Consider the following 23,255-nt stretch of genomic DNA (forward strand, 5'->3'; position numbering starts at 1 on the left):
CAACAAAATGAACAATATCTCTAACTAGGTCTTAAAACCTTAGGTAATTTAATGAAAAAAAAAAAAAGCAACATTTAGAAAAGGATAACAATTCATATATCCAGTTGACTTTGGGGAGGGGTGCCCGGAAGGCAAATATCAAAGTGAGCTCTTAGGATGTCCTCCCCGGTTTTTAAGGAATTATGTGATACAATACAATTTTTAATACTGAAAATGGTTGTGAAAGTTAAAAGTGGCCTATGAGGATGGAGTAGATAGAAGGTAAATCACCTCTGAACATCTGAAGTTACTTCAGATGTTGTCCATTCTATAAAAGGGTGTTGAACATTGAATATAGATTTTTAATTGATTTTAATATCTAAATATTCATTGAAGAAATGGGTTATACTCTATCTTCAGGGTTATACAGCTAGTTTGTAATTTATATTAGAATCCCCATTCTAATGCAAGAACTAAGCTAGTTCATGAAAGTGACCTTTATTTTTTGTAGAAAATTTTTTTCCTCCTAGTTTTGATGAGAAGACTTTAACTCATTTGGTTTGACTATGGGTGAAGAAAAAAACAGATGAATTCATTTTATTTCCTAAGTAACTTTAGCATTTAGTAACTTTGATTTTTCCCAGTTGGATTTGGAGAGTTCAGAGTACCCACTGGAATTAAAACTTTAGGCGTGGGATCAGAATGAATCATAAAGGCACAATATTCTTTCTGCCAAGGTGAATGTTGGTCACCTTATAAAATAAATAAATACTTGTATTTGTAATTGCCCTTTAAATTTTATTATGGGATCTCAGTCAGGTATTCTGTTGGAGACTTACAATGGGCTTGTTTAAAAATAAAGTCATGGGTTCATTTCACTACAGAAGAGAAAACTGAAGTTTTGAGAGGTGATGTGACTTGTTCTGGTTCCAATGCTGCAGGAGTGGAGTTGAATCAAGTTGAGTGTAGAATTAAGAGACTAAGACCCTAAGTCCCTAAGCTGCTTCTCACCATAGCATCTTTGGACTGACTAAATGGGAGACCAGCTTTTATACTGATATGAGAACCTAAAGTTTGTGAATGTTTATTATCTCATGGTGGCAACATGCCTTTGTTAGAATTAGGGTCCTGTATTCAGAAGGAAATTGTAGCTGAGGTAATCACTGCAGTTATGCTTTTCCTAGGAATTTAAACTTTTTTATAAGTAACTCAGAGTGAAGATGTGCTAATGGCTTTTTTCCAAGAGGGATATGACTTAAAATAGAGATTTAAGAATGTTTAAGTAACCCCAAGATGTAAGCCTTGCAAGTGTTTTGGCACAAATTGTCAGTGCTATCATTTCCTCTCCCACTATTTTGTTTTAACCTTAAATGTCAAAAAGAAACACATTGGCTCTTGGTAATGATTTCTCAGAATGACACAGCTGTTCAGTGTGTAGATTCTCATGCATGGCATGTGAACTAATTGTTTTTAATATTCCAATGTGTTAGAACATTTTTTTCCTAATTCCTTTTCAATTAATGTAAAGAAAATGTATAGCAGTTAGAAAAGAGTCTCCTTTTTCCAGCTTTGTGATAATGTTTAAATAAAATTCAAATGGAGAAAAATACAAAAAATATACTCTCTTTTCATCATTAGGTGGTTAGCGACAGTAACAATGTGTGTGTGTGTGTGTGTGTGTGTGTGTGTGTGTGTGTACGTGTATGCATGCACACTCGCATGTGCATTTAAATACATCTTACATACCTATTCTGTTCCCTATTTAGGGTGATTAACAAGTCAAATATTTGCCTTCAGGTAGCCCAGTGTTTTGAGTGATGAGCAATAATTCCAAATATTATCTTAAATTATCCTAAAATTCAAACCCCTCCCCTTTTTTTTACATAGGATACCAGTAATAAAATACTTTCCTCTTATCTTTTAAAAAGTTTCTCCCTAGTTTTCAGTGGGCCCTCACAGAATCATTCAGATAATTGAATTTATCTCTTCAATAACCCAATTTATTTGAAGAATCACATAATAGTAATTAACTATTGAGCTGTTAGGTCTTGACATTTTATTTGACTATATCACCAGAAATATTTTCCCTAGGGACAGGAATATATAGGCAGAAAAATGAATTGACCTTGCATTATAAAACCAGAGAATGCTTCAGGATCAACAGCCAAACCAGCATTTCTCCACATCAGCCTTCTGCAAAACCAAGCCCTCTAATTAATAGCTTCTGGCCTCAGTACAACAACTGAAATTGAGATGGGTTTGATTCTTTCTTGAGTGTAAGAAAGAAGATAAAAGAAAAAATGGGATAATTTCCGATATTTAAAATGCCATGCAATAGATCAGTGTTGCATCTTAAAGTCTGTTGTCTGTTATAAATCAAGTTAATAAGTGATTTAAAAAATAGTTCATTTATTTCATGACTGGAAGTTTGTGATTAACAGCTGAGATGTGAAGTAACTACATTAGCTAATATAATTTATGGTTTCTGTTTTCTGGAATATTGAATATTAGTTTGTATTGTTTCGATGGAAAACAGACAATGCAGTTCACAGGAAACAAAAGAATATTAAGGGCAACTAGCAGTATAATAACCTAAACCAACTTATGCACCTCAGTCTATTTCCCAAAGTTTATATTTAATGTAGTCAATATCACTTTATCTATTCTGTGTAGATCACCTTAACAATTTAGTCAGAGAGCCCATAAAGTGATAAAATGGGAGTTGTAAAGTCAAGAAACTTTCAACTAGTTGGTAAGAAAAAAAACCTGTTGATAAAATCTGAAAAAAATTTAAAAACTGGTTATTACATAAAATAAATATTTAATTATTTATAGATTCCCTAAATTCAAGGGTGAACATTAATTCACTCAATTATTGAAGTCATTCAAAAATCATTTTCTTCCTACCCATGAAGTGCCAGACACTGTGCTTGCTTTTAAAATATAACAAATAAGGGTAAGATGGTGGTATTTTCTGTAAGAGATTTGTCAACTTACACAGGTAGAAAGTTGATCAACTAGTATGTTGAATAGTGTATTACTCTGAATTGAATTGGAGGAATAAGTTATGAAAAAAACCCCACAAATCTTTGAGAGGTAGGTGAAACCAACCTATATTTTGTAGGTAGGAGCTTTATACATTATCAGTAAAAGAGGAAGGATATAGATAGAGGGAGTCAATGAATCATAGTTCATTGAGTTCAAAATATTTAGTGTGGTTGGAGTTGGGACGGGGTAGGGGAAAAAAAGAGACAATTAGGTTAATGAGTGCAGAATTTGGTGAGTCGAAGGTCAGGTTGTTTCTTTACTAAGACTTCCCTCCCCTTTACTTCCTTTAAGCAATGATGTGTGAAGTGATGCCCACGATTAATGAGGACACCCCAATGAGCCAAAGGGGGTCCCAAAGCAGTGGCTCGGACTCAGACTCCCATTTTGAGCAGCTGATGGTGAATATGCTAGATGAAAGGGACCGTCTTCTAGACACCCTTCGGGAGACCCAAGAAAGCCTCTCACTTGCTCAGCAAAGACTGCAGGATGTCATCTATGACAGAGATTCCCTCCAGCGACAGCTCAACTCAGCCCTGCCACAGGTATGCTTCCTGGTAGTATTTGTTCTTCCTATTGCAATTGCGAAAGTGACAAGACTTAAATAAGCTTTGCTTTATCTCTACTTTTATAATTATCTTTTCCCTTAAATTATATCATATGCATGTTTTGGTGAGAAAAATAAAAAAATTATTAGTTCACACAAAAATCTTACCTCAAATTTATGGTACATTGGTGATGGTGGGTGTGAAGGCTGAGTTCCTGTCTCCTCTCTCTTTTTTTGAAAATTTTATCTGTATGTTTTGATAGGCCTATCAGCTGTTGATCAGCATTCAACCACACGAATGTGGGAATAGTTAGTTTTCTTTTTCTTGCTCTTTAAACAGTATTATGACATTTGGAAATATGTATTTTCCATTTTTAGCTGTGTGGTCTATCTTTGGAAATGATTATAGTTTGGAAGTCTACTGTCTAATTATATTTTATTTGTCTTTCTTTAAAAATGCCTAACACCTGCTCAAAAATTCCTGGAATTATCCATGTATTTTCCCCTCTTCTCAGAAAACATTTCAACCAGTTTCCTTAAAATATATTTAGGGAAATAGAGAAAGGCAAAACTTAAGCCTTATTCTCACAGACTTAAAATTGTTAGATTGGGTATTTTAAAATATATGCTTGTCGAGAGTCTTATTTTATAGGAAAAGCTATAATTTTAAGGATTTCAAGCTTATTTATATACTAAATTGATATTGAGACTCAGTCTTCTTATTTAATACTAGAACACTTGTGTTTGTTTTAGATATGAGAAAGATTATAGGATATGAATGAGATTTTTAATAATCACCCCAATACACTATGTTTTTCTTTTGAATATAAATTTGATTGGCCCTCTACTTTAAGGATAGTATAGAAATATTGAAGAGTTGACCTCCCTCTGTAAAGTTATGTCTTATAGCAAATATCTTTTCATAAACATTAAAAGTTATATAAGCAAAGTTGATAAACTTCTAAACCCAGCTGTACTATTAACTTGAAGTGCGATGTTGAGATATTGAAGACTCTCAGAATGGAAAGAATCACCTAGAGCCCTTTATGACATCTCTATCCAATAACCCTATAACTGTAAATGAAGAACCCCTGTTCCAGTTCTTTTCATTTTCAGTCAGTTTGTCTTATGTTAAGATACAATACTATTTTCAGTAACTCTCACTGGTTTGTTTAAATATATAGGAAGTGTTGATTCACTTCAAAAGACAATTATCATAGCTTCACCAATTATATTTTTCAAGGTTGACATTTCAGTCTTTGCAACTGTTCTTCGTAAGGTGATTTTTGAAAGATCACCATCATGCTTACTCTCCTTTAAGATTATCTGAGTTGCTTAATGGTGTTAGATTGGCTCCTGAACCCCTCACACTATTCATTATCTTCTGTGATAAGCACAGAATGAGCAATCATTTTTCTTTCTGGATAGAGTGCTTTACTAAGGAAGCCTAGGATTACATTATACCTGGGGGCAGGTTCAACGTACTTTCAGTATGCCCTGGGACAGTGGTCATCTGAAGTTTATGATTAAGTTGCATAAATGCTGCATGAGTTCCTATTTTCCCTAAACTCTTATTAAAAGTTGATTCCTTGGTCCTACATGTAGGACTATGCATATATCCCTCCTGCATTATCTTTGTGTATCTTAGTCAAGCCTGATACTGTCAGTTTGAATCCTAAATCTATCAAAATGATTCTAGGAATAATTTAAGTTTTTAAGTTTTTTCTTTGTCTGTAAAAAAAAAATGAGTGAACAAGATATTTTGGGGGAAAAGAGGAGAAAACTGGAAATGTTTTCATACTTACTATGTTTTACAAATAAATCTTTTCTTAAAGATACAATATTAAATAAATTCTAGCAATTCTGTTATATTAAATATCTTGATTATAGTAAAATCTAAACTTTTAAGTTTTGAATTTTAATTATATTGGTCTGCAATCTCTTATTCAAAACCCCTGGGGTCAGTTGTGTTTTAAAGTTCAGAATTTTCTTGATTTTTTTGTATGTATATAATGTATATTATGGAACACTTCTCCAGATGGATTTGGGGAAGCACCCCATAATTATACATTTTCATCTCTGAAGAGAATTCTTTGAATATTCCTATTGCATGGGAAAAATAAAGACCATAAATCTCTCATGTTAGTACAGGTTTAGTTTTGTACCAATCAAGTTTGCAACACGCTTAAAAATAAAATAACAGTTTTCAAAGTGTATGGGTTTTGGAATTACAGGTTGTGGATTCTGAACCATTAAATAGACATAGTTCCAAAGTCTTTTACAAATACATTGAGATTTTTTCAATATTGATTTGCATTTTACTATTATGAATATTTGAGTAATGCTAGTAATCCACAGGTCCTTAAAGAAAGTGATGATCCTGTCATAATTTTTTTTTGGTCCTGTCATATTTTTAAAGAAAGTTTTTAATAATTTAATCTGCACCTTGAGGGCTGTAGGTTTTCTGCAAGCAATAGAGGGATATTCTTCTTTAATTGGTACCTTTGAATCTTTTTGACTATTTTGTAAGCAGTGTGACTGTGCTGTTTGGTGGCATTGCATTGGATATTTAGCTGAGAGGAGAAAATAACTATAAATGTGAGTTTTGAGGCATAAATAAAGCATGTCAAATTGAAAACTACAATAAAATAAAAATGAAAATTATTGTAACAAACATGGGCTAGAATTCAAAGCAGCGTCAAACTTTATGACATATTATGTTTTATACAATACTTCTAGGTGTTGGTGATTTGGTGCTTTGCTGTAGACACTTTCTCTCTGAACATTTCTTTATGAACAATGTACCAATGATTTTAACAATCTTAACCATGTAAATAAAAGTTTTTTTGTAGCCATAGTGTTTAGTTTTTCATATGTGATTGGGTATTCAAAGAGTACTAGTAATTTCGTATCACCAGGCCTGGTATTTCTAAGCTACACACTCAATTTTCTACCTTTGTTATGCACAGATGCATTTTAATGTTCCATAGAACCTCAGATTCAATGTGCCTCAAACTCAGTTGTCCTCAGTCTTCTATTTCCTACCCAAATATGATGCTCAGTCTCCACACCCAGACACTGTAAGTCCTAAATTCAGTCATCATTGGGCCACATTGTTTTTAATCTCTTGAATAATTCTCAAATCTCTATTTTTCTTTTCTTTTTTTTTTTTTTTGGCACCTGGTCCCAAACTTCCTTCTTTTTCCATCTCCTCTCTCCTAACATTTCCACTTTAGCAAATGTGTCATGCCATGTGTTTGAATAATACACAAATGTCATGCTCTTACAGGCCATGAAACTTCACGCTTTTCCTCTACCTTCTTCACGCATATTCATCTCTATGCCCATAATGTTCTTCACCAATGTCTTTGCCTCACTTCTCATCTTAACCAAGACTTTATCTCTTCCAGGAAGCCTTCTCTGAAACCCTGTGTTCCTTAGCTTTATCATTTCCCATTTTATCATTAAATTATCTGCTTACATGCCCATTTCCCAACCTAGACTATATGCTCCTTAAGAACAGGAACGTATCAAAATCATCTACCATGCTCTGAACCAGTGGAGTACCAGGTCTATGGTGAGGGCTTTCAAAGTAAAACCCGAAGTAAATGCATATTACTTTGGATGGAGAAGGAGTAATAAACTTGAAATAGGAAGGTCTAGGTTGTATTCTGACTCTTTCATACATCATCAACTTGCATCAGGACTTCAAATTTCCATGTTACAAAAATCAGTGAATACTAACACCTCACAGGGTAGTTTGTGATGATTAAAGAAAATAATACAAGTAAGAACTAATTAATTTGTAATGCATTAAATATGAAAAGACTTGTGTCTGTTTATCCAGAATGCCAAAAGATAAATTAATTTCTGTATATGTATGTCAATGAGCATTAGAATAATTTACTAGTAATATTGACCAAATAGTTTTAAATTTTTTTAAAACAGGACAGCTATTTGTCAATTACTAATATGCTTAGTAAGAATATTTAAAGGAAAGGTAAGGGAAGTGAGTTTTCTCACTTTCTCACTAATAAAGAAAGTCATTATTTATAGAAGTTTATAATTTCTCTGTAGCACTTTATTTAGCATATATTGAGGGTCTTATTAACTAGTTACATATATTTGTAAAGGGGATAAGGAATAAAAGGAACATAATTTGGCTCCCAGAGAACGCGGGAAATAGGCTTGCTTAGAAAAAATATATAAATGGATCCAAATTAATATAGTACCAGAAGTTTATAGAAGTACTGAAAAAGTTTTGAGCTATAATATTGACATATGATTAAATACAGAAAGTTTCATGTGGAAGGTGATCTTAAAGAGGTATTTTCAAAAAATTTTGGAGGAGCCCCTTGGTGGCTCAGTTCATTAAGTGTCTGCCTTCGGCTCAGGTCATGATCTCCCTCTCCCTCCGCTGCTCCCCCTGCTTATGCTCTCTCTCTTTCTGTTATATAAATAGATAAAATATTTTTTAAAAATACTGGAAAGAATTCAAGGATATTCTCTGTGGAATAGTAGAGTTTTACATAGGTCCTCTTAAAGATTTTTGGGGGATTGAAGTTCAGTCTATACTCTTCTTTCTAGGCTAGGCTTGAGGTTCCTAATTTTCACAAAGGAGACAGATGAACTAGCCACATACCTGGTTTTTGCTTTTGTTTGTGTGTGTGTGTGTGTGTGTTTTAAAGATTTTATATATTTATTTGACACAGAGTGACGTCACAAGTAGGCAGAGAGGCAGAAAGAGGGAGAGAGGGAAGCAGGCTCCCTGCTGAGCAGAGCACCCAATGCAGGGCTAGATCCCAGGACCCTGAGATCATGACCTGAGCCGAAGGCAGAGGCTTTAACCCACTGAGCCACCCAGGTGCCCTTGTTTTTGTTTTCTAAGACTAAATCGGAATTAAATAAGGAGAATAACTGACAGATTTGTTTGTCAAAGAGTTGTAGGGTAGGAGTGGCAGTGCAGGAATATGACCTGTTCATATATATGGTGACAGTAAACAATAGGTGTGTGTATATAGAATGATCAGTAGAATTTTGAGTGAACTGGTGATGAGGTAATAATGGAGGACTATCATTCTGCCATTTTGAATTAGGATGGATTACATAATATACTCATCAGCTAGCTATTGCTAAAATTAAACTATATAGGGGCACCAAGGTGGCTCAGCAGGTTAAAGCCTCTGCCTTTGGCTTGGGTTATGATTCCAGAGTCCTGGGATTGAGCCCCACATCAGGCTCTCTGCTCAGCAGGAAGCCTGCTTCCTCCTCTCTCTCTGCCTGCCTCTCTGCCTACTTGTGATCTGTCAAATAAATAAATAAAATCTTTAAAAAATCAAATTAAACTATATAGAAAGACAAATAGTATATAATTCCACTCAAATGTTGAATTTAAGAACCAAAACAAAAAAGCAAAGGGAAAAAAAGAGAGAAAGAGGCAAAACAAGAAAGAGATTCTTAACAGTAGTGAACAAACTGATAGTTACTAGAAGAGAGGTGGGTGGGGGAATGGATTTAAATCGGTGATGGAGATGAGAACTGGCGTTGTATGGAAATGTTGAACCACTGTATTGTACACCTGAAACTAATAGAACACTGTATGTTAACTAGCTGAAATTTTAATAAAAACTAAAAGAAATAAAATTATGTGACGCTGTCAAATCTCATACAAAATTTTGGGTTAATGGAATTCAGCTGATCTTGACTTGGATTGGTTGATCTTGGCTAGCTCATTTATGCCATTGGTTAGCTGGAGGTTGGCTCAGTTTAGCTGTATGTTAACTGGTTATTGTCTGATCCAGAATGACCTTGGCTGGACCAACTGGGGCCACTCAGCTCTATCCGTGTGTGTAGTCCTGCAATAGGCCAGCCCTGGCAGGTTCATGGTCATGGAAGAAGAGTAAGAGCAAAGCAGAAATAAGCAAGTGCTTTTTAAGCTTTCGCTTGAGTCTTCTTTTGGTAATATCTGATGGTCAAGCCTAGACACAGAGTGGAATGCAATACAAAATTACATAACAAAATTATAGGGAGGTTTGGAGCACAAGGACCACCACTGCAATTGTTTTACCACAAATATAAGCTAAAAGAGTCATTTGGGGCATTATTGTATTAAGGAGAGCTTATTGTGATAATGTAATAGTTCTAGAGGGTTGTGGGAATTTGAAATAAGATTGTGAGTCTTCAATCGAAGACAGACAATAGAGATGGAAATAATATTGAGGAGAAAGGATGCACAAGGATTGGTAATGAACTGAATGGTCAAGGCTTTGAAGTTGAGTCAGAAGATCTGAATTTGAATTGGAGTTCTTCCACTTATTAGCTGAGGGACTGTTGGTGAGTAACTTGACTTCTCTGGAACTCTATTTCCTTAATTGGAAGGAGGGATGATATTTTCTCCTGGGCGTGGTTGAAAAGAGGTGTGTGTATATGCTTCTGAAACCCTGAACATTTAAAAATGTCAGGAGGCATTTTTCATAAATTGGGGTGCACTAGTAGTATACCCTGAAGAGAAATTAAGTTGAAAGAGGCTACTTGTGGAGAGCAGGAATATGTTTATAATTTGACATTTTTAGAACACAAAGCATTTAAGTGACACTTACAGAAGTCACTTTTATCCTGGAGGCAGAATACCTAGATATCTTTTTTTTTTTTTGGCTTGTAACTTACTAGCTCAATGACTTTGGTCAAAGTAGTTAATTCAAACAATGATAGAACCTGCCTCATAGGATCATTATGAGAAATAAATGAGCTGGAACATGTCAAATGATCAATTCAGTGCTTCACAGATAGTACATGCTCAATAAATGTGAATTGCACCTATTGATGCTGTTATTATTACTATAGATATTATCATCATTATCTTTAGCCAACCTTAACTGCACAATTTTGCTGGGTAATAATGAACACTAGCACAAATTGAAAGTACTAAAAATCCTTACTTTCAGCAATCTTTATCAAATTTTGCAAGTCCCTTGATTTGGCCTTTTTATAAAGAAAAATTCTTAACTACATCCTGCTAAAGGGTTTTCCCAAATTTCCCACTTCCTCAGTGGCCAATCTCACATGTCCCTTGATTAAGTCAAACAACATCCCTTCGTATTGTGCTGAGAAGATAACATCCGGATCGAGCTCTTTCCTTTCCAATGAAACCTAATGCCACAGCACTAAACATTTTATCCCTTATTCCCATCAAAGATGCTGCATTTTTGCTACCTCTTATTGTAGTTATTCTCTTTTCTCAATGTGCTTTTCTTGCCTCCAGTTAGTTATTTTTCCCCTGGCCAAATGAAATGGTGTTCACAAACAGCCTTTGTATCTCATGATTTATATCACTTTATTTATATCTCTTTTTTACTCTCTATAATCAGGCTTTTATCAGCATCATTCTCTTAAAGATATACTTGTGTATGCTACCAATGGATACATATTTTGCAAATCTAGTGATCCTCTTTCATTCTTCATGCCCGTTGGCATCTCGGTGCCAAGAAATGCTGTTAATTATTTCATCTTACAATTCCCATGTCCTTAATTCTTTTGTAACCATTCCTTTTCTAGCTACTCATTATGTTGTCTTTCAATACTGATTCTTTTCCCATGTACCCCCGTACTCTTATTTACTCTCATACTCATCTTCATTTACTTCTGTTCTCCAATCTTATGCATTGCCCTTTCTGGGTTAAGGCTAATACCTTCCTCTAAATTTTTGATGCCTTATTCTCATGTCCTTTTGATTATTATTTTTTCTCTGTATCTACTATCTTCAATTGTTCTTGCTCTATCAAATTGTTCTTTTTTAGTAACATATTCAAATCTATTTCTTAAAAGGAAAAGTACAAGGCCAACAAAAAAGTCACATAACACCATGTCTCTGCTTAGCCACCAATCTATCTTTTCTTTTCCTGACACTTTATTTCCCAACTTGTTTGCTCTCACTGTCTCAGTTTCTTCATTTTCTATTCACCTTTGAGCAACTGAAGTCTGGCCCTCCCTGGCTCCCTGCTCAAAATGATGTCACCAGTAAGCAGTTGATGAATGCAGTAGGTATGTTTTATTAAAATTCACTGCAAAGTTTGACACTGTGATTGCTCCCTTCTCAAAGAGCAAAACAAAACAAAAAAAGTCAAACATCTTATTCTTTTAACTTATATGACACCACACTGTCTCGGTTTTTAAATCTTTTTTTTTTTTTTCTTCCTTCTTTCTTTCTTTCTTTCTTTTTTTTTTAAGATTTTATTTATTTATTTGACAGACAGAGATTGCAAGTAGGTAGAGAGGCAGGCAGAGAGAGAGGGGGCGGGAGAAGCAGGCTCCCCTCTGAGCAGAGAGCCTGATGCGGGGCTCGATCCCAGGACCTTGGGATCATGACCTGAGCTGAAGGCAGAGGCTTAACCCACTGAGCCACCCAGGTACCCCCCTATTTCTTTTTTTGTGAACAGTTCCTCATCTAGCCACTCCTTAAATCTTAAATAATAAAGATATGATGAATAATAGCAATAGCTGATATTTCTGAACACTCCCACTATGCCAGGCGGTGCTTTATTTAAGCATTCAGATATTCAAATTGGAGTCGTTCTTTCTCTTTAAAGGGAGGCTAAAAAAGTGAGGTGTAAGACCTTATCCACAGAAAGTGCTAAGACATAATCCAACTAATAAGTCCAATGTTAGTTCAAGCTCCATTTTAAGACTCTACAAATGTTGAGGTGGTAAAGCTAGAAGAGAGACTGGGGTTTTTTGGAGAACTGCTGGCTTCCTGTGCATAATCTACCATTCCATGTATGAGGGATGGGGTGATTACCCTTCCGTTGAACCAAGTGAGAAGAGCTTCAGGGAAAACACTTAAGAGAGCTTGATGTATTTCCTCCAGACATTGAAGGATAAAGCGTCGGATGTCTAAAAGACACAGCTGTGGCTAGAGATGCCCGTGCCTCTGTAGTAGATTAAAGGGTTGCATGGTAGGCAAACTTGCAAGTCCTCCAATGTAAAAAAAAAAAAAAAAAGTTAAGTTATTAATTTTTAACCCCATGTCCCCAGGTGGTGAATAATGAGAGATGAATTGGAGGACTGACTCCAAATAAGAAACTAAGAGTGAGTCAAGTAAAACTGAGGAAGATGGGTTCTTTGAGAAAGTCTTGAACCTATCCCAGAAGAAGGGTCATCGATTGCACTCAGAAAGCCCTGACCATAGATGACATCTGTGTCAGCCACATTTCACTGTGATCTTTCATTCCAGTTTTAGTTTCCCAGGCTCTGACTCTGGAAGGGTCAGGACCTGTTGCTATGAGTGTAGGATGTCAGCATAAAGGGAGACCACTGTGTCCATATCTTCCATTGCAGACTCCAAAGCTTGAAATAAGCTTGAGCTGAGTGAAAAAGGTGAGGTGTAGGTGGGATAGGAGCTTAAGGTGTTGTATATTACATAGTCCTGTGTGGAACTAGAACTAGGAAATTGTTAGAGTATTTGATTCCAAACAAAAGGACAGATAGTTTATTTTCTAAGCATGAACAGAAAAGCTAAGACACCTGCCTGCAATTTCTTTTGGGGTTCATTTCTTCATCTGAGGGAATCAGGAGATATAACAATATTGATTTCTGGATCCAGCTCTTTCATTAAACTGGTTAGATGTATCATCTCAGTTAATCCTCAAAACATTCCAATGAGGTCGTTATTATTATTCCCATTTTACAGATGATACAACCGAGGCACAGAGAGGTTAAGTAACTTGTTCAACACCACACAGTTGGTAAGTGGTACTCACCAGGATTTTATTCATGGCTTACTTTTGTTTTACTCTGAGCCATCTCCTTCATTTCATTATGCTCATTGGATATAAAGAAGTATTAAGCTTCTCTGGAAACCTTCTTTATGACACATGGGCCACTGAAAGTATTTCTCATGACTACTCCTACATTTTAATAAGGCAAATAATGGGGGCACCTGGGTGGCTCAGTGGGTTAAAGCCTCTGCCTTCGGCTCAGGTCATGATCTCAGGGTCCTGGGATCGAGCCCCGCGTGGGGCTCTCTGCTCAGCGGGGAGTCTGCTTCCCTTCCTCTCTTTCTCTGCCTGCCTCTCTGCCTACTTGTGATCTCTGTCAAATAAATAAAATCTTAAAAAAAAATAAGGCAAATAATGTTATTAGGAATTAAATAGGAAAATATTATTAGAGTTCATATAATTACATATGTAATTTTATGTTTATGTTTATGTAATTAACACAATTATTTGAGGATCTCAAGTCTTTATATTTATAATACCATGACTTTACCTTTTAATGTATTGAGCATACCTTATAGCCCATCAGATACTTTTTATAAGCAAGAAAGTATGGTTTGCATGGTAAAGTATTTAACAAGAAATAGTAGTACCTGGATTTCAGTTTCAGCTTTGCTAAACATTTCCCATGACCATCAGACTCCTATTGTCAAATGCAGAAATTTAACATGTCCCCAACTGAGTTTATGATCTTCACTTACTCTTCTGCATCTCAATTAATAGCCCTGTCAATCTTCTGTTGGCTTACACCAAATCCTCAGTGTTTTATTTCTTTCACACATTCTGTATTCCGTCTAGCAGTAAAGTCTCTCTGTTTTATCTTCAAAATATATGTAGACTTGAACCCCAACAACCACCTCCACAACTCCATCCTAGTCAGAGTCCCCTTCTCTCGTCTGGATTAGACAGGATTTTCCTAACTAAAATTAGACAGGATTTTCCTAACTGGCTCCTTGCTTAGGTCCTTGTACCTCATCAGTCTGTTGCCAAAATAACAAGAAGAAAGATCCTGCTTCTGGTAAAAGGTAAGTCAAATTTTGTTTTACATCTGCTCAAATCTCTGAAACCTTCCCCTTTTCAGTGTAAAAGCCCAGGTCTGTAAATTGGCCTAAAGGTCTAAGAGCTGTCCCCTTCCCTTTTTCTGTCTGACATCACCTCCTGCAGTTTTCTAACTAATCCATTCTACTCCCACAATTCTGGTGTCCTTTGCAGTTCAATGTGTCAGGCATTCAGCTGCCTTAGGGACTTTGCACTGGCTATTCCCTAGGGCTGGAATGTTGTCCCCAAAACAACAGGTGACTTGCTCTCTCAACTCTTCAGGAATTTACTCAGGTACCATCTCCTCAGTGAGGCCATGCCTGATCAACGTAGTCAAAAGTAAATTTAATATTTCCAATCTCTGTTTTCTGCCTTTTTCTATGGCACTCACAACCATCCAACACAGTGTATACTTTATTTCATTGCCTTGTTATATTATGTGTTTCTCCCTCCACTAGACTCTGTTCCATGAAGCCAGGGGATTCTTTTCTAATGGTTTACAGCTGCATTTTCTGCCCACAGCAGTGTCTGGCCTGTACTGTTGTTCCAAAGTACTAAATAATGAAATGAAAACAAAAGTCATTCTTTTGCTTGTTGAACATATTCTCTGTGGTATCTACTTTGTGCTTATTTGGCAAGTCTCATATAGCCGTAAAAAATTATACAGCATATATTAAATATCTTGACAGAACAAGAAGACACATCAGTTTACAGAGCATTATGGCTAAAGTGTTTATAACACTAAAGTCATAGTATATATGAAGCTGGTGTTGATACTACACCTCAAAGATCCTTCTGGAATGAAGTGGGTTTTATGTCAAGAGATTGTGGCATTTTTAATATTTTATAAATCTGAGCAAGGGAGATCAGAATGTAAATGGCTTGCTTTGACGGTATGAATAAAAGATAGTAGTCCAAGTTTTTTTTTTTTTTACATCAAATTCCATTTCTTTTCACATTTCCATATTCTTTTATTAAAGAGTTTACGTCCTAAATTAAGCCAGCTTTCATGAAAGAACCAGTGTGGATAACTAATGAGATGCTACTACCACTATTTGAAATGTATATCTGACTTTCATTTCATGGAAGGACAAAAATAAAAGAATACTTTGGTTAGTTTTTATTTTTGAACAGTTTATCTTTTAATTATTGATTCTTTTCCTCCCCCCCTGGCTTTTTTTTTTTTTTTTTTTTTTTTTTTTTTTTTTTTGCTTGTTCTTATTCTCTCAGAAGGAATGATATCAACAGAAAAACAACCATTAGTAGTCTCAAGATGAATTTCTAACTTGAGTATTCCACTATATTTTATAGTCTAATTTGATGTACTTAGTATTAGCACACATGTGGTTAATTTGTTTTTATTAATCTGTGAAGAAAAATTCTAGATTAGTTAACAGAGATATTGAAATTTATGCTGTTGACTTTTTCTGGACCTTTCTCTTCAGGACCTTATGGCACAAGGCTAGAGAGCAGCCATCATAGTGTTCTAGTTTGGAGAAAAGAAAGAGTTTAGAACTATAGTTGTAGAATGCTTTACAAGCATGACTATCACACTCTATCTAATTATATTACACATCTTTGCCTCGATCTCTGCTACTTAATTAGCTTACAAAACAGTAGCGCTCTATTAGCTTACATATCACAGACCTTAGTAGGTGCCTAAAATTTGTTGTCTGATTACTTAACAGTTAAGATTATGTGAATAATTCTTAGTGAAGATTAGTAGCTCAAAGGAACATAGTGCTTGAATTTTCTTTTTCTTTGCAGATTTTACTTATTCATTTGAGAGAGAGAGAGCACAACCAAGGGGAGAGGTAGGGAGAGAGGGAGAAGGAGACTCCCCGCTGAGCATGGAGTCCAATGTGGAACTCCATCCCAGGATCTTAGGATCATCACCCGAGCCTAAGGCAGACGCCTAACTGTCTGAGCCACCCAGGTGCCCCATAGTGCTTGAATTTTAAATTATTCTTTGCAGGGCACCTGGGTGGCTCAATGGGTTAAGCCTCTGCTTTTGGCTCGGGTCATGATCCCAGGGTCCTGGGGTTGAGGCCCGCATCAGGCTCTCTGCTCGGCAGGGAGCCTGCTTCCTCCTCTCTCTCTCTGACTGCCTACTTGTGGTATCTCTCTCTCTGTCAAATAAATAAATAGAATCTTTAAAAAATATATCCAAATTAAATTATTCTTTGCATTGCAACTGAGTTTGTGACTATAATTTTTTTAAAAATGCAGATCTACTAATTTCCCCCAAACATGACAGAATTTATCAAGTGAGATTTTGAGTGATTGGTAATGTCTTTCTTGGGCCTTGAGTTAGGACACATTTCTCCCCAAATGACATTTTTTAAATACTTTTTTGCCTCCTGAGAAGTGAGATCCTTGATACTGGAACTTGGAATAGTATAGGAAAAACGTAAATACTCCTCTTGACTCTCACTCCCAGGAGAAGGTCAAGAAATCTCAGATTGCCTGCAAAGGCTGGTATAAGGATTGACAGGTGTTTCTTACAGTATTCAACGTAAGACAAAAATTTCTGCTTTGAAACATCACTCTGCCTGCAAACCCATGTTAGTTTTGATGTTAATTAGAGGAAATTATTCAAAAATGGATGCGATTAGAATTTGGCACTGCATTGTGTTGTATTAAACTAATTTTCCTGAATTATTCTTACTTATGATTGTCTTTTTATGCCTACTTTTAGATACTCTGGTTCAATTAAAATACGTAATATTTTGGCTCAAAACTTATTATATATTTATGTGAGAGTTTAGAATGTGCATTTTTGTTTTAGTGACTTACAAAAAGATCATTAATTTGTGAGTTTTAAAAAAAATAGTGGTTACTAATTTAAAAGTATTTCATAAGAAAATCTTACCTAAGGATCTATTTGATATAAAGGAGATAAGTCAGTTCCAAATAATAGCAAGATTATTTTTTCTTATTAACTTTGTATATGAGAAACATTATTCAACTATATTTGTACACAATATCATTTTAAAAATTCTGTTAGTTAGTTGCCTGATCTAGTCTGTCATCAGAATATGGTCCCATGAACCATATACAATCTGCACGTAATCCATGGCAGTTGACATTGCTTGAGTTAGAAGAACTTTATCAGTTAATGTCTTTTAGTAGAAAAGATTGATCTCTGAAATCACTTTTCTTAGTAATGTTGTAGGTAAATTTAATTTTTTTCTAAAAATGTAACTTCATTTTACAGCTCTAAGTCTAAAGTTCTATGTTGGTATAATTACAAATTTTAATGTCTCCCACTATGATTATAGATTTTCTATTTCTCCTTACAATTCTATTAATTTTTACATATGTTTTAGACTGTTATTAGTTGCTTTCTACTATATCATTGTTTTATTTTCATGGCCAATTGAACTTTTAACATCATGAAGTGACTGCTTTTATTCCTAGACAGGCATTTTCTCATAAATTGCTCATAAATTCTCCTTTGTCTGATTTTAATTATATGATAGAGGATCTCTTTTTTGTTAGTCTGTACTGTACATATTTATCTGTCCTTTTACTTTCAGTGTGTCTGTGTTTCTCTGTATATTATGCACAGATAGCAAATGGTTCTTTGATTTTATTTGTATACAGTCTGACAACTTTCTCTTTTAATTCTTTGGTCTCTGTATTTACTGTGATTACTTGAATGTTTGTGCTTAATATGCTGTCTTAGTAAGGGCTTTCTATCTTCCTTGTCTTTTTTGTATTCTATTTATTAACCTTTCATGCTCCTTTTGAATTGATTGAATGCATTTTTTATTATTCATTTTCCCCTCCATTATCCTGTCAATTTTATACTGTTTTGCTTTTTTTTTTTTTAAGATTTTATTTATTTATTTGAGAGAGAGAGAAAGAGAGAGAGCATGCATGAGCAGAGGGGAGGGGCAGAAGTAGAGGTAGAAGACTTCCCACTGAGCTGAGAGCTTGATGCAGGACTGGGTCCCAGGACTCTGTGATCATGACCTGAGTCGAAGGCAGATGCTTAACCGGCTGAGCTACCCAGGCACCTGTTTTACTATTCTTTAACAGTCAATGTATAAAGTATAAATTGTGATGTGCAAACTCAGTATGCTAAAGTGTAAGATTAATGTGTATTAATGTGTATTTTCCCGCCTCCTGTGTGTGATGCAAAAGATACACTTTTGTAGATTTATACAGGCAATATTCCTTTAGATTTAGTCACACATTTACCATTTATGTTACTAATTCCACTTTCTGGATCTTGAATCTTCCATTTGACTCATTTTTCTTCTTTCTGAAGAAAAGCCTTCAAAATTTCCTTTGGTATAGTCTACAGGTGAGTAATTTCTCAGCTTAGGACTTTCTGAACACATCTTTATTTCATCTTTATTCCTAAAGGATGTTTTCACTGGATATAGGATTTTAAATTAGTGGTTATTTTCTTTCGGCATTTTTAACATGTCATTTTATTCTGACCATCATTCTTGCTATTGAGAAGGCAGTTGTGAATTTAATTATTGCCTCTTTGAGGGTTAATTGTCTTTTGTTTTTCTTTTTGGTTGCCTTAAATAATTCTTTTTAAAGAAGTTTTAGTATCATGTTCTTATAATGTGTTTTTTTTTTTATTATTTTCAGTTCTGGGTTCATAGGGATTATTGACATTGTAACTTAATGCCCTCTCTTAGTTTGGGAACATTTTTACTCTTCTTTAAATTCAGTTACATTCCATTTTTCCTCTAATTCTAGAATTCTACTTTCCATATGTTTATTCTTCTCATTTTATCTTTTATGCCTCTTACATTCTTTTCTATATTTTCTTTTCCTTTACCTATGATTTATTAGAAATTTTTTTGTACCCAACTTTTGGTTCACTAATTTTCCTCTACTGTATCTAATCTGATATTCAGTCTATTTATTTGGTTCATCATTGTATTGTCCTTTCTGATTTTACAATTTCATCTTCTTAAAAAAAATTTCCAGTTTCCTGTGAAATTTTGCAATCTTTTCTTTTATCACTTTGAGTACTATAAGCATAGTTATTTTAAGCGTTTTAGATAGCTTCAATATCTGGGACTCCTGTGGTCTGTTTCTGTCGTTTACTATTTATATTATCACTTATTCTTATTGTCTTGTCATCTCTTGTGTATGGTTATTTTTGACTGTGTGGCAGACATTTGATTTATAAAATTGTTAGTAGAAGTCATTTTAGTTCTAGAACTATATTATCTTCCTCCAGGGGGAACATGTATTTATTCTGGCCAAATGTCTAGGAAAATAGCAATCCTCATTTGCCATTATTCAAATAATTCCTGGGGTGATCCATTATCCAGGGATATTCCTTCTAGAGTATAGCCTTTCAGAGTCTCAACTCAAATGAAGAAGATTCCCTAGAGCCACTTCATCTGACAGATCTTGACTCCAACTCCTGCTTCTTTAGCCCTATGAAGCTGTCAAATGTGCTAAGCTAATCCCTTTAAAATAGGGGAAAACATAAAAAATAAAACTAGGGAAAATCATCTGACCTAAATGTCCAAGACCTAACTTTTCCCCAGATCCCAATTCTTCACTACTTTCTTGCTATATTAGGTCATAAGTGAATACTCTGTGTGTGTGTGTGTGTGTGTACACACACACACACACACACACAGTATCTGATGTTTTCAGTTTTCCTTATCAAGAAAGCTAGTCCAAATTGCATGGTCTGACATTACCAAAAGCAGAAGTCCATGAGCTATAATGAGTATAATAAATGTAATTAATTGAAAAGAGATCTGAAAGCAATTTTCTTAAAATAAACATACTCATTTCTGTGAAAAAATTAAGCAATTATCTTTCTTAATTCATTTTCTAATATGTTCCTAGTCTTGCTATATATTCCTGCTAGGCTTCTGGATATGAGTAACTGTTTTGACAGTGTTGAAAAATAATCTCCTTTCTTCCAGCATTTCCTGCTTCAAATACATCCTCCCCACAGCTGCAAAATTATTACTTAAAACACAAATCTGACTTTGCCACTCTTTTCTTAAAATGCTTCCATGTTCACAAAAAAAACAAAGGAAAACAACAACAAAAACACTATTAGAAACAATAAATTAAGTCAGCAAAGTCACAGGATTAAAGATGACTACACAAAAATTGATTGAAGTGACTGATTATTAAATCAATATTAAAGATGATATGTGATAGACATATGACAATGAAAGAAGTATGTAGATAATGAATAAAAGCAAGGGTCAGGTTAATGGAGTGGGGGGAAGAGAATAAGCATTTGTTGATCATGTATTACATTTCCAAGTATTACATTAGTTGCCACCTTCAAATATTTTATTTTATCCTCATAAGAGTCCTGAAATCAATCTCTTTAATTCTCTTTTATACATAGTAAAATAAAATCTCAGAATAGTATGTTTCTTACTCTCACATTAGTGGTTAAGTGTCAAAAGCAGAATTTAAATGAAAATTCTCTGATTTCGTTTCATTTCATTTTATTTTATCTTACTTTATTTTTTTGTGGTAAGTAAGAGCACTTAACATGAGATTTACCCTCTTAATTTTTTTTTTTTTTTAATGGACTCCACACTGGGAATCCAATGTGGAGCCTGAACTCACAATCATGAGATTGAGAACTGAGCTGAGATCAAGATTCAGACACTTAAACAACTGAGCCACCCACGTGTACCCCCTCTTAAATTTTTTTTAATTGCAGAGTACAGTATTATTAACTACAAGCACAATGTTGTACAGCAAATCTCTAGATTTTTTTCATCTTGCATAACTAAAACTTTATATCTTTATACCTTTAAAATACAACTTCTCTTACGGCACTTAAGATTTTAGAGTCGAATATAGTTTTTTTTTTTTTTTGGAAAAAAATCATTGTATTTCTTTATTGAGGAGAATAATTTTATTATTTTTGCTCAAACTATAAAACTGTGTTAAGCTGTCTTTTGATTAATTACAGTTATTGTACTCTATTCTTGCTTTTTCCTATACTGAACTTGCCCATCTGTGTTAACATAAATCAATATTTATTGTTAGAAACCTGTATGCATTATTTTTGCTCAAGATGTAAATACTATAATTGCATTCATGGTTGCAGCTAAGTGTTCAGCAGCTATTTAAATGTCCCTTATGTTTAACGTATTTGAATGTTTGTATCATATCCATATTCATCATTTATCCAATTTTATATTTTTCATTTTGCTTTCATCCATTGCCCTGATGCAATGTAAACTTAAGTAAACTTTCTAAGAAAGGTATTTGAGTAGTGCTATATTTTCGGAACACTTAACATATATTACCGTGTCTATTGACTTTATATAAGGTCAAATTTCACATAATATCCACCTATTTTCTTATATCGTGCTATGACATAGGTAAAATAATGGGCTTTCATCTTCTCATTGTAAGTTTTTTTTTAAGAAAAGTTTTTGGAACTGCTCTTCATGCACTCCTGTACCACTAACTCTTCAGAGTAGTGACTAGAATCGGAAACAAAAATTATAGCCTCTGAGAGTTTGTGTTCCAGATGCAGGTCAAAGGTACATCTATGTAAATATGTTATATAACAAACTTAATCAGAACTACCACAATATGGGCTATAGGTACTGTAATTATATCCTTTTTACAGCTAAGGAAGTTATCATAGAGCAGGGTTAAGTCACCTTCCTGGGCTGTAAACATAGTATGTGGTAGAGTTCCAATTCTAACCATGATAGTCTAATTTCTGAGCTCTCATGGTGAGCAAAATCTACACTGATATACTCAGATGCTGATAGGCAACTTTTAATTCCATTTCAAAGTTACTTAATTTTAAACTACCTGATATATCCTAAAAGGAAAGGTTAAGGTGTTTTCAGATAAGATACTAGCAAAATAAAGCCCTTTTGTGAAACTTGAGACACCCAGCTCTCTAAGACTGTGGGCCTTGCTGGGCAAAGAGGAGCATTGCCTATGAAATTTGAAGTTTGAATTTCAAGTTACATCAATGTCTTGAACCTCTCTGTGCCTTGCAGTCTTTGTTTTTGAAGAGTTAGTGAGGTTCATATCAATAGCCAAGAAAAATCAGCAAAAAAGGACTGAACCTTGAGATTTAAGTAGTTCACCTTGTCATGTGGAAAAATGGAAAGGGACTCTGGAAAGTTCCAGTCCCAGTCACAATCCTTCCAGACAGACCAGAGATAGCCTTCTTTTATCTTCTAGGATCAGATAGGAGCAGAATAGAGGGAGATGAAAGAGAAGAAAGCATCTCTCGAGCAGCCAGCACCAAGCCACCAGAGCAGGATCCAAAGGCAGACTTCTGAAAGCAAAGACTGAGTTTCAACTGAGCTTTGTAGTAGTGATGACAGTGACGTTAGTGTAGGAACTGCTGGTAGTTGTAATCAGAGTAGCTGTACCAGGATTGGCAGGAGCCCCAGAGATTGTAATGGCTTCAGCAAAGATCGCTGACGTTTTTTTGTGATCGTTAGTGAGTACTCTGTTAAGCACTGGGGTGCTTGGGTGGCTCAGTCAGTTAAGTGTCTGACACTTGTTTTTGGCTCGGGTCATGATCTCGAGGTTGTGAGATCAAGCCCCATGTGGGGCTCTGCAGTCAGTGGGGAGTCTGCTTTAGAGTGTCTTTCTCCTTTGCCCCACCCCCACCGCCGCTGTTTGCAAGCACACACTCTCTCCCCCTCTCTCTCTCAAGTAAATAAATAAGTAAATAAAAAGAGTACCCTTTGAACACTGAACACTTTCACTGTGCTTTAAAAAAAAAATGGCTTTGGAGTGCCTGGGTGGTTCAGTTGTTAAGCATCTGCCTTCAGCTAGGTCATGATCCCAGGGTCCTGAGATAGAGCCCCGCATTGGGCTCCCTGCTCAGTGGGGAGCCTGCTTCTTCCCTCTCCCTCTCCCTCTGCTTG

General features: G+C 35.1%; 1 protein-coding gene across 6 annotated transcripts in view; it reads left to right on the forward strand.

The window, feature by feature from the left end:
- Window positions 1-3,320: 3,320 nt before the first annotated feature.
- PPFIA2 (PTPRF interacting protein alpha 2) overlaps window positions 3,321-23,255 on the forward strand; it is a gene marked incomplete at both ends in the record, with an annotated part of 479,299 nt that continues 459,364 nt past the window's right edge. For all 6 annotated transcript variants that reach the window (XM_080810779.1, XM_080810781.1, XM_080810773.1 and 3 more), the window contains one exon: window positions 3,321-3,569. In XM_080810779.1, coding sequence (XP_080666905.1) covers window positions 3,321-3,569 — 249 coding nt within the window. The remainder of the gene's footprint in view (window positions 3,570-23,255) is intronic.

This window comes from Martes martes, assembly GCF_963455335.1.
Source record: "Martes martes genome assembly, chromosome: 8".
NCBI lineage: Eukaryota > Metazoa > Chordata > Mammalia > Carnivora > Mustelidae > Martes > Martes martes.